The sequence below is a fragment of the Tauraco erythrolophus genome, chromosome 9 (genome assembly GCF_009769465.1).
Source record: "Tauraco erythrolophus isolate bTauEry1 chromosome 9, bTauEry1.pri, whole genome shotgun sequence".
Classification (NCBI taxonomy): Eukaryota; Metazoa; Chordata; class Aves; order Musophagiformes; family Musophagidae; genus Tauraco; species Tauraco erythrolophus.
Window position 1 is genome coordinate 11,487,808 of NC_141473.1, and position 12,550 is coordinate 11,500,357.

Here is a 12,550-nt window from a genome sequence, read left to right on the forward strand (position 1 = left end):
AAAAGGTGCCTCTTTTTTAACAGATCGGTTTAATACTGAAACAGATAGGATGAAGTTAAAAAAGAATAATCAAGATACTGAACTGAATATTTTGAAGCAAGTGCCCCAGCTGTGGGGAAAAGTGCATTTAGTTCAGCAGCAAAACAGCACAGTGTGAAGATATTGTGCTTGGACACAGAAGTTCCGTAATGGAAGGAGGTACAAGGCAAGTCAAGATATAAAACCATAGTACATTGTTAACCAACCTTAAAACTTACATATATTGCAGTGTTTAAAAGTAAGACACATTCATTTATTGTACAAGGACTATAAGGAATCCTTAAAACTGCCTGTTGTAGTTTATGACTCAACATTATAATAAAAATGTACATATATATTATTTCCTTGCCACTTAACTGTACTGTTAGACCTCATGAACTTGCTACTTCACAAAATGAAAACCGCTTTTCACTGAGTATACTCAACGTTTTTACCAATCTGAAAAGGTTTGCTTGTGCTAGAAAAGACCAACCGCAAAAGGCTCAGTTCAGATATGTTATGCCTGCAACTGATAACTTAGGGAAGCAAGACTTAAAGGAATTCAAGCTTTTTTTTTTTCTTTTCTTTTTCTTTTGTTTTGACTGCATCCTTTTCACCTGCCAGTTGTTCTGATGAGTATATGTTTTTAGTATACAAACTGGTTGATAAAAATTCATCAGCAGAGGCATATAAATTCTAGATATGATTGATTAAAACAGAGCAAATCAGAATAAAATAAAATCCAGTGATTTACTCTGACTGTAAACAATATAAAAACACCATTTGCTTCAAATCTCAAAATAAGTTAAAAGAAAATCCCAACCTCAGGACACATAACCCTTTCAGGTTTTGACACAAAAAAAAAAAAGGGAAGAAAACAGAAAAGTTCATTATATAAAGGTTATACATTTCTCTTAACTGAAAGTAAATCTAAGCAAAACTATTTTTGTCCCTTAAATTTAAACTTTGAGTTCATTGGCAATTGCTTTAAATGAACTGGCATTTCCAGATTATTCAGACAGCTTCCATCAAATTCAGCAAAGAAAACTTAGACAAGCATTTTTACAGAATAAAAAAATCTAAATGGCTATGATTCCTCTATTAGCAGAAACACATAATGCAGTCTTAAATTTGCCTTTTATATTATTTATATATTGTATATATATATAATATAATATAAATGACATATTATATTATATTATATATACATAAACAGACAATTACAACATTAATGCAGTTTGTATTTTGTACAGTGTATTGGACAATCCGATTAGCATCAGACCATGGCACGATATGGTCCCTGCATTTTTAGGAACTGAATGATGAAGGAGGGTCCTCCTGCAACAATCTGAGGTGGAAGGTGGCTGAGCGGGCAGTTCTCAATACTCATTATTGACAGTTTGCTGCAAAGAGCCAGCTCAAAGGGAAGGCTGTGCAGATTGGGGTTGTCATTCAAATACAGTTCTTCCAGATTCTCCAGTGTACCTGGTTAAAACAAAATAATACAAAGTAGTGGGGTGTTTTTTTCATTTATGCAGTTTATAACTTTTAGACAGAAGTTCTAAGTCCACTTGAAGATTCTTTACTATGTAGAATCTAGAGTCAATGACTCACCTAAACTCCTGTTTTCAAGCACTGGAACTTATGCAAGAACCAATTTGTTTTAGTTTGCCTGTAAAAATATCCATTACTACATCTCCTTTAGATAGCAACTTAATTGAGAATACACAGAATACGAGAACTGAAGAGGACTTCACTGTAACTGTTCAGCCAAGTGCTTTGCAATTGCAGGCAACATTGAATAGCTATCTAGTTAGAAGGGTCTAGAAAATGTTTATACCATACAGTATGTATTATCTCTATAAAAATATCTATGCTATACCTTTTTTTTTAATTAGAACCCATACAATTAAAGACCAGAAGCTGTAACTGTAACGCGCCACAGGAAGAAAGCAGAAGAAATCTCTGCACAGCAGTGAATTTATTAAATGAAACAAATCCATGTGAAAAATTCCTTCTGAATTCAAATTTTATAACCTGCCTCTATGAGAGATACTGCAACATAGATTAACTAGAAGACGGAAAAAGGACTAATTTCTTTTTTCTTAAGACTATCATTCCTCCACAGCAATCAAATATCAAAATTATTCCACATCTTCGAAATACACTCCAAACGTACAAGTCCTGCCCAAAACATTCCCCATTTTCCAATCTAATATACCATAAACGTCTCCTATAACATAAATAGACTATTTCATCTTTCACAAGAGCAAGCAGTAGCCACGGCTCAAAGCATGGAGAACCAACAAAAAGGAAAGGCTAAGAAATAATGGGAAATAGCTGACAAATTTAGGTGAAGCAGTCACATCTGAAAGTAGTTAAAATATTCTCTACTCTGTTACGACAACCGGCTCTAATAACCAAACTGTACTCCTATAATAGTATTTCAAGTTTACTTACATACTTTAATTCTGTAGCTCATTTCCACAGTATCCAAACTCTCTCCACTAACCTACGAACTAAATTACGAAGTGCCAGATTTAGATTGGTTTAGGCCCTTCTCACACTGAGGCACATGTAATACAAGCAAAAGCTGTAACGGCTCTTCACTAAAGATGCTGGGAGAGACAGACTGTGTCCCAGCCTTCTCCATCTGCACATCACTGTCTCTGACCACGTTTTGCTTTGTGTAGCTTCTCCCATAATTTTTTCTCCCATAATGAGCTCGAACTTTAAGATTTTAACTTAAGTGATCTGATCAGAATCACAATCTGGAGGTACCTGTGACCGACTACTAAAGAAATGAGGGCTCACAGTTTCGGATGTTCTGAATCTCATTTACTCTGGATGTCTCAAGACAAAAACAATCCTATTCCTCTCTTTCTGTAGATTTCCTCCTGTTCACTTCCTTTTCTCATCTCATCAAGGTGAAAAATAACATGGTGGTCTACAAACAGAAGTGTATGCAGAGGGACTATCAGCAGAAACGTTTGCTTCAGCTGTCTACACCTTACACAAGGTTTTGTCTACACCATTGAATTACGGTAGGATCAGTGCATTTGCTTTCTGACACAGACCTCCCCCCGCGAATAGGTTTATGAAGTTGTGTGACTGATAACACACAACTCGTGGGAGAATTTGGAAAGAAAAGGAATCTCACTATTCCAGGTTAGCGTGTGTTCAGAGGTTTTCTGCAGAAGAACTGAAAAAAGCTAGACCATTTGTTTCACTACAGTTCAGCAAGATAAAGATCATACCCTATATAGTGCTGTTCCTGTGGCGCATGCTTCATATCAGGTCGTGTATATCTAGAAGATTCACGTGAATTTTGTGGCCTCTACTTATGAGCATACTATAGGCCTATCTTCTGTGTCAGTAACTGCTTTGGCTCAGGCACACTGCATAAAATCAGAAAAAGGGATCTTACCAATTTCCTCAGGAAGGTGTGTGAGAAGATTCTCTCCAAGCCCAAGGTGCGTGAGATTGGTAAGGTGACCAATACCTCTGGGAAGGGTGGTCAACTGATTATTAGTCAGAACCAATTTCTAAGGGAAAAAAACACATTTTAAAAAATTAATTTAAATTCTGCTTCGAATGACAGCAAGTAACAAGATATATAACTGATAGACTGAGGGGTTTACTAGTGCATAGCAAAACGTGCCTAAATGGAAAAGCTTTCATGAACATGACTGAAACCAGAGGCTATTCCTGTAGCAGTGTTATACTCATGGTACAACAGTTAAACTCTTCAAAATTTGTTTGTTCGATATTAACTGATCCATCTGGGGAAGAATAAGTGAGGACAGATTGTGGATGAAGTTGTGCGAGACTCAGGACTTTTGATTCTATGTCCGGCCCCAAATAGTTTCCCTCATCAAACTAGCTGTAATTAAATCAAGATGGTGTAAATAAAGGACGCAAGATGTTTATCTCAGGCCATTATTGTTTCACCTGAAGATCCTTGAGGTAAGCTATTTCATTTGGCAAGGATTCCAGTTTGTTTTCCTCTAGATCTAGCTCTCGGAGTTTCCGTAGATTTCCAATTCCATGGGGAAGTTTCTTTAGTAGATTGTTTGACAAGATAAGAACCTAAAAAAAACCCCAAAACAACACAAAGAATTTCAGCAACACAATTAGTAAATAGCTATTAAGATAGGATCTTTCTATATTTTCAAGTAATGAAGCCCAAGATTAGCCTACATTCAAATTATGGAAGCAAATCGAAAAGATAAAAAATATAAAATCAGTGATCAACATCATTTTTTTTAAAGTCTTTAATGATAGAAATACATAGATTTATGACAGAATTATTTCAAATATTATTTTACATAATAGTAAAGTCAGAACAAAAACAAAGAACACCTTATTTCTTCAAATGACCAATGAAAAACAATTTTCTCCTGAACTTCCCTATCATTTTGTTATCCTTCCTTATAGCTATCTCATAACTATGTTTTACATTATTTGCTGTGCTTGCCAAGTCCTCCTTAAAAAGCCTAATATTTCCTCCTCTCCCTACGTCCCTTTGGTTAGGAGCAGCAGCAAGTAAACATACAGACCAGGGCACCTAAGCAGAACACTGTGTAGATAGCCACTGGCTTTTCAAAATGGTCTCCTGTCACACCCCCTCCCCTACCAGGGTGTTATCCTCTCGTTTTTCTCCTCCTTTCTAAGTTGAATTATAGATATCCTAGGAAAATAGGATAAAAGGTTCAAGGAAAATATTCTTATTTGCAATGTAATTTAACAGAGTTATTCATTATACCAGAAGCAAGTTAACAGGGTCTACGCTAGTACACTATTTTTCCTCTGGAGAAGTCTAACAGTCCCTAGAAGTAATCAAGCCTCATGACAACACAGTGAGCAGTAGGGTAATTCATTGCCAATTAAACAATGCTATTATCTAGTTATTTAACAAGGCATATTGAAACACAAGAATGTGAAAGTGCATCCAGTGTGGACCCTCATGCTAGCCAGGCACAGCTCCCTGCTAAGCCAGCCAAGGTTGCAAATGCCTGGCCCCTACCAGTCCCAGCTCTCACTAGCTTCATTTAACAGGGAAACACTAAAGGCAGGAACAGAATAGAAAGTGAGGCTAAAAATCAAAGTGAAAATCAAAACGAGTAAAAGCCAAAATCTTAGCATTAGCACAAGCAGTATTTCAGCAGCCTTCCTTTATATGCTACGATACCCACAGAACACTAAGAATAGTAACGTTTTAATCGCGTATCAAGAAACAAAGGCAGGAACAGAAAATATTACCTACATGCAACGCAGCTGACTTCACACTGCTGTGGGAACCTTCACTTTTGTGTAAACACTGCCCAAATAGTTCTTTGTATTTGATTGTTTAATTATAGAGAAAAATAGGGCTAATGGGTCTGTGGACAGTGCAGCTCTCCAGCTTCGGCAGCTGGCAGGCCACTGGCAAATCCAGTTGTTAGAGGTTACTAACTTCCCAATCACATCAATCACAGCCTTAACTTAAAGGCAACTGGGCTACTAAATAGCTGTTACTCTGCCATATCACTTTTGCCCTAAACTACAGGAATTAGTAATTATTCAGAGCAGCAGTCACACTGGAAATTTGCAATTTCAAATATGCCATTTGATATTCTACTTGAACAGATTTTTTCCCAGCAACTCACAAAGTCCATTCAGCTGCCCAGACAAACACCTCTATCTTTGTGCCCCTCCAAGGCAATCCTGATAGCACCTTGGGAAACAGGACTAGAGGACACAACAGATTGAGTTCACGGTTTCAACCTAAGAGCTCTTGGCCCTCGAAGGCTGAGAATTCCCACCCGGCTGCCTACAAGGTTCACAGTGCTACTACATTCAAGCCACCTCTGGCTGTAGACCATTTCGATACGTTTTTCTGATCCCTGCTGTTTCCATGCTGGCCTCTCCAGGAATCCAACTGAGTTCAGTGTCATTTAATTTACAACAGTAACTTTCTGTTGAGAAAAATCTTCTTTCTACATAGTTAAAAATATATGTGTACTTAAGTCTTTGTGCTACGACACTCATCTAGAGCCTGAAGAACAACATTCGAAAAGCTGTTGGCAAAAGCTATAAACAGATGCAACACATCTATTTAAATAGCATACATACACATATTTATTTGGCTTTATTTGACCCAAAAGTGATATTACTGAAAGCTGAAGTAGAGAATGCCTATTTGCATGGATTCACTTGGCTCTTTGCTTATACTCTTCTCACCTCAAGAGAAACAAGCCCAGATACATCCTCAGGGATTTTTGTGAGCTGATTAGTCGCTAAGTTCAGTTCTACCATACTAGTCCAAGTCCCGAAGTCCAAGGGGAGAGAGGTCAGCTGATTGTCCTGTAATTTAACATATCACACATTTAGCATCTGCACTTGCAAGAAGTCAGCATAGCATCCGAGAGATTAAACAAACTGTTTACCAAATATAACAAAACAGTAGATAAAGTCAGAAGAATAAAATGTTGATAATTGGCCAAATAATTTTTAAATTCCTCAACATAATAAGCAGTTCCAACCTAGAGTTACAGAATTGATTCTGTGTTACTAATATGAACTGAAGTGGAAAAATTAGAAGTACATAATTCTCAAGATTTCATGTGCCCTAGGTATTAAAATTGTTTTTGTCCTTTCTTTGCTGAATACAATCAGTGGAAGGGGGACAGGGGAGAGAACAGAAAATTCACCATAGGTGCTATTAGCAACAGTGGAATCCTAAAAATAGATGGTGTTAGCTTAAGAAAAAAAAAAAAAAAGACAGCATAAAACCCTCACACACACAAACCAAAACACACACCAAAAAAAAGGGGGGGGGGGGGGAAAACACCACCACAAAGGAAATATACCTTAATGGCTCCGAGTGAAAGCACCTGAAATTAATCTGAACATCTTACTGCTCAAATTGTAGCTACAAAATTTGATCTAGACAAGACACTAAAAAAAAAATCTAAAAAACACAGGTCATACAAAGTCCTGGTAAACACGCAAAGTTAGAAATGGGTATGTGACAAAAAATGGTCTTAATTAAAATTGAGAATCCATTTGTGCCAAAAGTTATTCTAAAACAACAGCTGAGCTTAGATACTGCTGAAACATTTTATTATTTTTTAAAATAATTTAAGAAATTGAAGCAAACCCATTCAACGAACAACATCATCACTTTTCCCTAGTTCTCTTCACTCTAAGTGTACAAAGCACAGAGTTAAAGCTTCTTTTTCTGTGCTTTACAACTACTGCCAAAAGTCTTCAAACTTAGGTTTTGAAAGAATATACTCAAAAAAGATATTTTACATAATTTTGTTTTTCCGTTTAAACTGTAACAGTAGAGGGGGAAAGAAATAAGCTACTCTACATGCTTGTCTCATGAGAACTTCGCAACCAACTTTGTTGTCATTGTTCAAACTTCAGCAAATGTGACAAAAGCTTAGCTAATGAAAAAAAAGACAAATCAGTAACATCTCGATAGTACATTTTTAAACTAATACAGTATTGTTTCTATATGTGACAGCAGCAGCAGCCACTTCAGCGTCATAAATTCATTCCTTATATCATTAAGTTTGCCAGAATTCACGAAGCAGCAAACAGTGCTGCTCATTGATTTTACACACAGTAGCATGCTTCTGTGCCTCACCTTCATGTTCAGCTTACTTAATACTTTAGCTCTAGAGAAAATTCCAAAAGGGATTTTATTGATGCGGTTGTGCTCCATATTGAGAGAGTAGATTGTGGAGAACTGGGACGGGCCACCCACGGGATAGGACTGGAAGCAGTTCCTGGCCAGTGTTAAACTAGTCAGTTTGACAAGGCTGGATAAAAGACCCTGTAGAGAGAAGAAAACCACCCAGGAACTTAGGACAGATTTATTTGAATACATCTCTTTTCCCTCATGGGTCTAATTAGAACTGTTTTCCTCCCTCAAGTCCATCCCTTAAATAAGTGTTGCAATGCACAAACCAGTGTTAAATTTGATAAAACTTCCATCAGCAACAATCTCTACTCACAGTTGTCAGCCTTTACCTTATTTCCCCCTTTCTTCTTACATAGTGCCAGCCACAAGAAAGCAAACATATCACGTTTAAAAGCGCAAGTTTAGGAGATTTTGTAACTCTTTTCTCCTCCAAAAGGAATTTTTTTAATAACACATTGCTATGCCTCGGTGGCTCCGAAGAGTGCAGGGGCAGTGGCTGGTAGGCGCAGTCTGCAGCATGTCCATCCTCAACAGCAGTCCCAGCTCCGGCCAATGTCACCCAACTGCAGCTCACTCGACTTCGATGCCTGCTGGAAGCTGAGAGCCGGGCCAATGCAGTATCAACTGCACACTCCATTCTTCAAACTGGTTTTTGATACTTCCAGTACAAATCTTTTTAATGTAATAACAATCCATAAGGTGAACACATCTGGTAGAAGTTTCCTTTTAGGCTGTAACAGTTTCAGATAACCAGGCAGGACAGAGAAAAAGAATGGGAAGGCAAAGGTTTGGAAATTCCCTCTTTTTTTTTTTCCTTCCTTTCCTGTCTTCAAAATATTCCTAAACAGCTATTACTCCACTTCTCTCCTCTTTTTTTTTTTTTTTTTTTTTTTCAACTCTTCTCCTTAAGAAATAAAAAGCAAGAAGCCTGGAGTTAAACTGGGCAGCCATGGTTGCCCATTGAATCCAGAGTCTCATTTCACTTCACAATCTAATTAGATTCTAAAAATCTCAGCAGCGCGGATCTGAGAGTTTATCTGTTAGTTATGTGCCAAGCATGTTGCTGGAACTGCGGGGATGGATAATGAGATCTAAATTACCACTGAAGTGTCACCTTTGCTTATTACTATGCCAACCTGAATTCACCCTTATTTGCTTAAGTATTACAGAAACTGGAGATTTATGTATGGTGTTACATACCATAAATAATGCAACATCTGCAATCAGGAAAGAGCAGAAACAAAGTAATGATTCCAACTATATTCCCAACGTCAGTATTTCTGGATTGCAATTTCAGTGCTATATTCACTGTAAAAGCTTTAAGAACACGGCTTTGCCTTTTCACTAGGAAAGCTTTGGCTACTTTTCTAAATAGTCCATTAACATTACTGCAAATAAAACAGGATTAAATAGGGACTTGCCTACATGTCATGGCTAAAACTTCAAGCACTGAAATATATTTGCTGAGATGCCCTCAGAATTGTACGTGAAGCAATTTTCCCCCTAAAGAGAAAAGAATGGATCTTCAAATCAGTATTAATTTAACCTAATCATTAACTAGTATAATCTTTGATTAGGCAATACTGCTTCTAGCCATACTTTAACTAACAGATATTCTTTGTCGTAGGGTTAGGCAGTCCCTGAGCTCTGTTACAAACACGCTTTATTGCTTCAAATGGATCTTGGCATTTCAAAAAGCCATTTTTGAAGTCTGCTTCCATACAAAAAATATTAAAAATATGTTAGCAAATACACTCTAATAGCCTAGAGTAATTAAACACATTTGAAGGGAAGCAAGAGAGCTGTGGCAGTACAAAGAGAACAATGCTCTTATATCTACGAGATCTGTGGCAGTGCTGCCTTCTCCCAGCCCATCCTTTTAAGATAAAATATTTATTAGGCATTGTGTCAACAGCTTCAGCTATGTTTTGAAATTCAGAAGTTTCTTCTACAAATACAGTTCTTTGTATTACAGCACAGAATGTTTTACTTTAAACAGATTACAGTATAAACTATACACTTCTGCGAGGTAGCAGCTTAAGTGTTAACATATTGTTGGCAAATATACATGAAGGCAGCAGCACAGTCACAAAGAGTTTTTATTATGACTGAACATATTTTAAAGCAAGTAATCATTCCTCACATTAGCTTTTTGTAATTATACCATAGTTGCTTCTATAATATGTCTGGGTGGGGTGGGCTAGCTTAGCACTCATCTTGAAAGCAGCCTAGTGGCTTTCAGTCAGCAGCATTTTCTGAAATGGTAATTTTACCCAAACATTTATTAAATTCTCTGTTTTCAGTCCATCATTGCCTAGTTTTAAAAGTAGTTACTGCACTTTGTTATTATGAATACTTTATGTAACTCCAAATGCATTTTGTTTTTTTTCTATGAATAGCTTCATATATAACTTTTTATATACATTTTGAATTATTTGATACTAATAATTTGTACTTTTTTTTTTAATAGCTTAGGAAAATACAGAACAGAATAAAACTCTATGTTGTGCCCTGAAGCCTTCATCCCCAAACAGTTCTAAAGCAATGGAAGGAATATCCAAAATAAGAATCAATCACACCAGATTTTTTTTTCTGTCATCGGAGCAATTCTGCCCAGGCACTACTGCTTCAAGTCAAACATTTTCTCCAAATGTTTACTAGCACCAAAAGTATGCAGTATGCAGCTGAGCATCTCTCACTCTGCTACTCTAATAAATCAGTCTCAAGAAACTAAGAATAGGAAAATAAGGATGAACGGTATAACCCACAATTGAAATAGTTTCAAAGTCTGCAGACATTAAAGCTGTATTTAAAAACTGGTCTGTAATCAACTACTGCAGCTATCCCGGACTGTGAAACTGGAATCCAAAGGGGCACCTTTCAGAGAACTCTAGGGAAGGAGTATAGAAAAACGTACAGACGCACTGGGGACTAAGACTTTGATAGCTCTGGGGAGGAGAGGCAGAAAGTACTCTGTTCAGGGAACGTGTTACTTGAAGAGACTGACAAGGTGGCTCCAGAACATCTAAACGCGTACGTTCTCCTTGGTCCCACAACGAGCCTCAAGCGAAAGAGACTAAAGAAAGACACTCAAGTGCAGCAGCTATCAAAAGAAAATGGATTTCTCTTCCTCTCTCTCCCGTGATCCTCTGAGTCATTGGAAACTGAAAAATTATGCAATTTTTTTTTTTTATAACTGACAGTAGGTGTGTCAACGAGTTGCCAGACAATATCTCAGTGCCACTTTTTCACATTAAAATGAGAATGCTGAGGCCAAGTAGCTGTGACAAGCTTTACCCATTCTCTTAAAGGTTATTCTTGCCTCAGTTAGACAGGAAAGAGATGCCCCATTTTTCTACTTCTTCCCTACCTCCATGAAACAGAAACACTGAGAAGCTCTTACCTAGCTGGAATGGTGGGAACCTGGACTCCTTATTTAAGGTTTTCTGAAAAGACTGAGGACAGCAAATACAATCACATGTATTGCTCCTACTTTTGACTGAAGTTTATGATGTCAGTTCTTCTATACTAGTTAGACACACCTAATACATACCAAATTGCAATTTTTCACATTACACACATGTAAATTAAAACAAAGGGTATTCCGCAGAGTTATGATGCAACATGAAATAATTTCACATGCTCAAATCCCTCTGCAAAACACTGACACCTTACCACAACATTGCCTCCCAAATCCACCCCCTCTAATTCTCACCTCTGGTAGAGTAGAAATGTTGTTGTTTTCCAGGTTGAGTTCATCAAGTTCACTGCATTTTGCTAAAGACTTTGGAATTGCTGACAGCCTATTGTACCTCAGGCCAAGACGACTTAGACTGGACAGATTTCCTACAGGTAGGAAACAGGTATTAATAAATCATTAGATTAACATAAAGGAACAGAACAAGGTTTGACTTCTGATTCTTCTGTTGTCTCAGGCTTTGTACCTCAAACTTTTCACATGGTGAAATGGAGCTATCATCCCAAAACAGGAGAGAGACAAATTACAGTGTTTTACAACACTGAAGTCAACCATGCAGAAACAGATTGTGCATATTAAATATTCTTCAGAAGTTGTGCATAATACGGTTAGCAAGCAAGGCTTATGTTCTATTGTAGAAGTCCTTCTATCCTGATGTTTCTACCAACAAACAACTCTATCATTCTCCAGATGTCTCCAAAATAACTTTTTTAAATTACAGATAGTATCATTAAATGCAATGACACTCTTATTACCAGAACTTGGTTATACATTACATAGCTCAGGTGCTGGCAAAACAATTTCCTCTATAGGGGGGAAAAATACCCTTAGCAAGAAAGTCTTTAAAAAGTGACGGGGCCGGGGGGGGGGGGGGGGGGGGGGGAACAAACCAAACACAAAACAAAAACCAAGCAAACAAAAAACCACACCAAACCTTCCACATTTTCTGAATGATACTGAAGGAAAAGTCTGGAGGAAGCCCACAAAAATCTGGACAATAGTGCATGTAAAAATCTTATTGAATATTGCCAGGCTGACAGTCCTGGTTGATACGTATTTCTGCCAGAAAAAAAAATTCTTGAAAAACTTGCAACTTGAAAATTTCCCATCTGAAGCTCCCTTTAGCTCCAACCTTTACCATCAGTACTTGTTAAAGTACTGAAGATCAAATTCAACCGCTTAAGGATGCCTTTGAACTATACGGTGCTGGGGCATTTAGACTCTCATGCAGGTAATAAGACCTTGAACTTCACTGAAAGGCCAATTGGCAAACAGTACGATGAAGAGAAAGATGCATTAGAAAAGAAACATAAGATTTAACGTATCTCTTTCACTACTTAAACTTTGAACTAGATGCTGAT

The 12,550-nt window shown here is 37.3% G+C and overlaps 1 protein-coding gene across 3 annotated transcripts in view; it reads right to left on the reverse strand.

The window, feature by feature from the left end:
* Positions 1 to 1,224: 1,224 nt before the first annotated feature.
* The window catches only part of SHOC2 (SHOC2 leucine rich repeat scaffold protein), a 66,230-nt gene continuing 54,904 nt past the window's right edge, over positions 1,225 to 12,550 (reverse strand). For all 3 annotated transcript variants that reach the window (XM_086616295.1, XM_086616296.1, XM_086616297.1), the window contains 6 exons: positions 11,427 to 11,557; positions 7,655 to 7,843; positions 6,241 to 6,363; positions 3,970 to 4,107; positions 3,446 to 3,563; positions 1,225 to 1,503 (listed from right to left, as the gene is read on the reverse strand). In XM_086616295.1, coding sequence (XP_086472421.1) covers positions 1,295 to 1,503; positions 3,446 to 3,563; positions 3,970 to 4,107; positions 6,241 to 6,363; positions 7,655 to 7,843; positions 11,427 to 11,557 — 908 coding nt within the window. In that variant the 3' untranslated portion in view covers positions 1,225 to 1,294. The remainder of the gene's footprint in view (positions 1,504 to 3,445; positions 3,564 to 3,969; positions 4,108 to 6,240; positions 6,364 to 7,654; positions 7,844 to 11,426; positions 11,558 to 12,550) is intronic.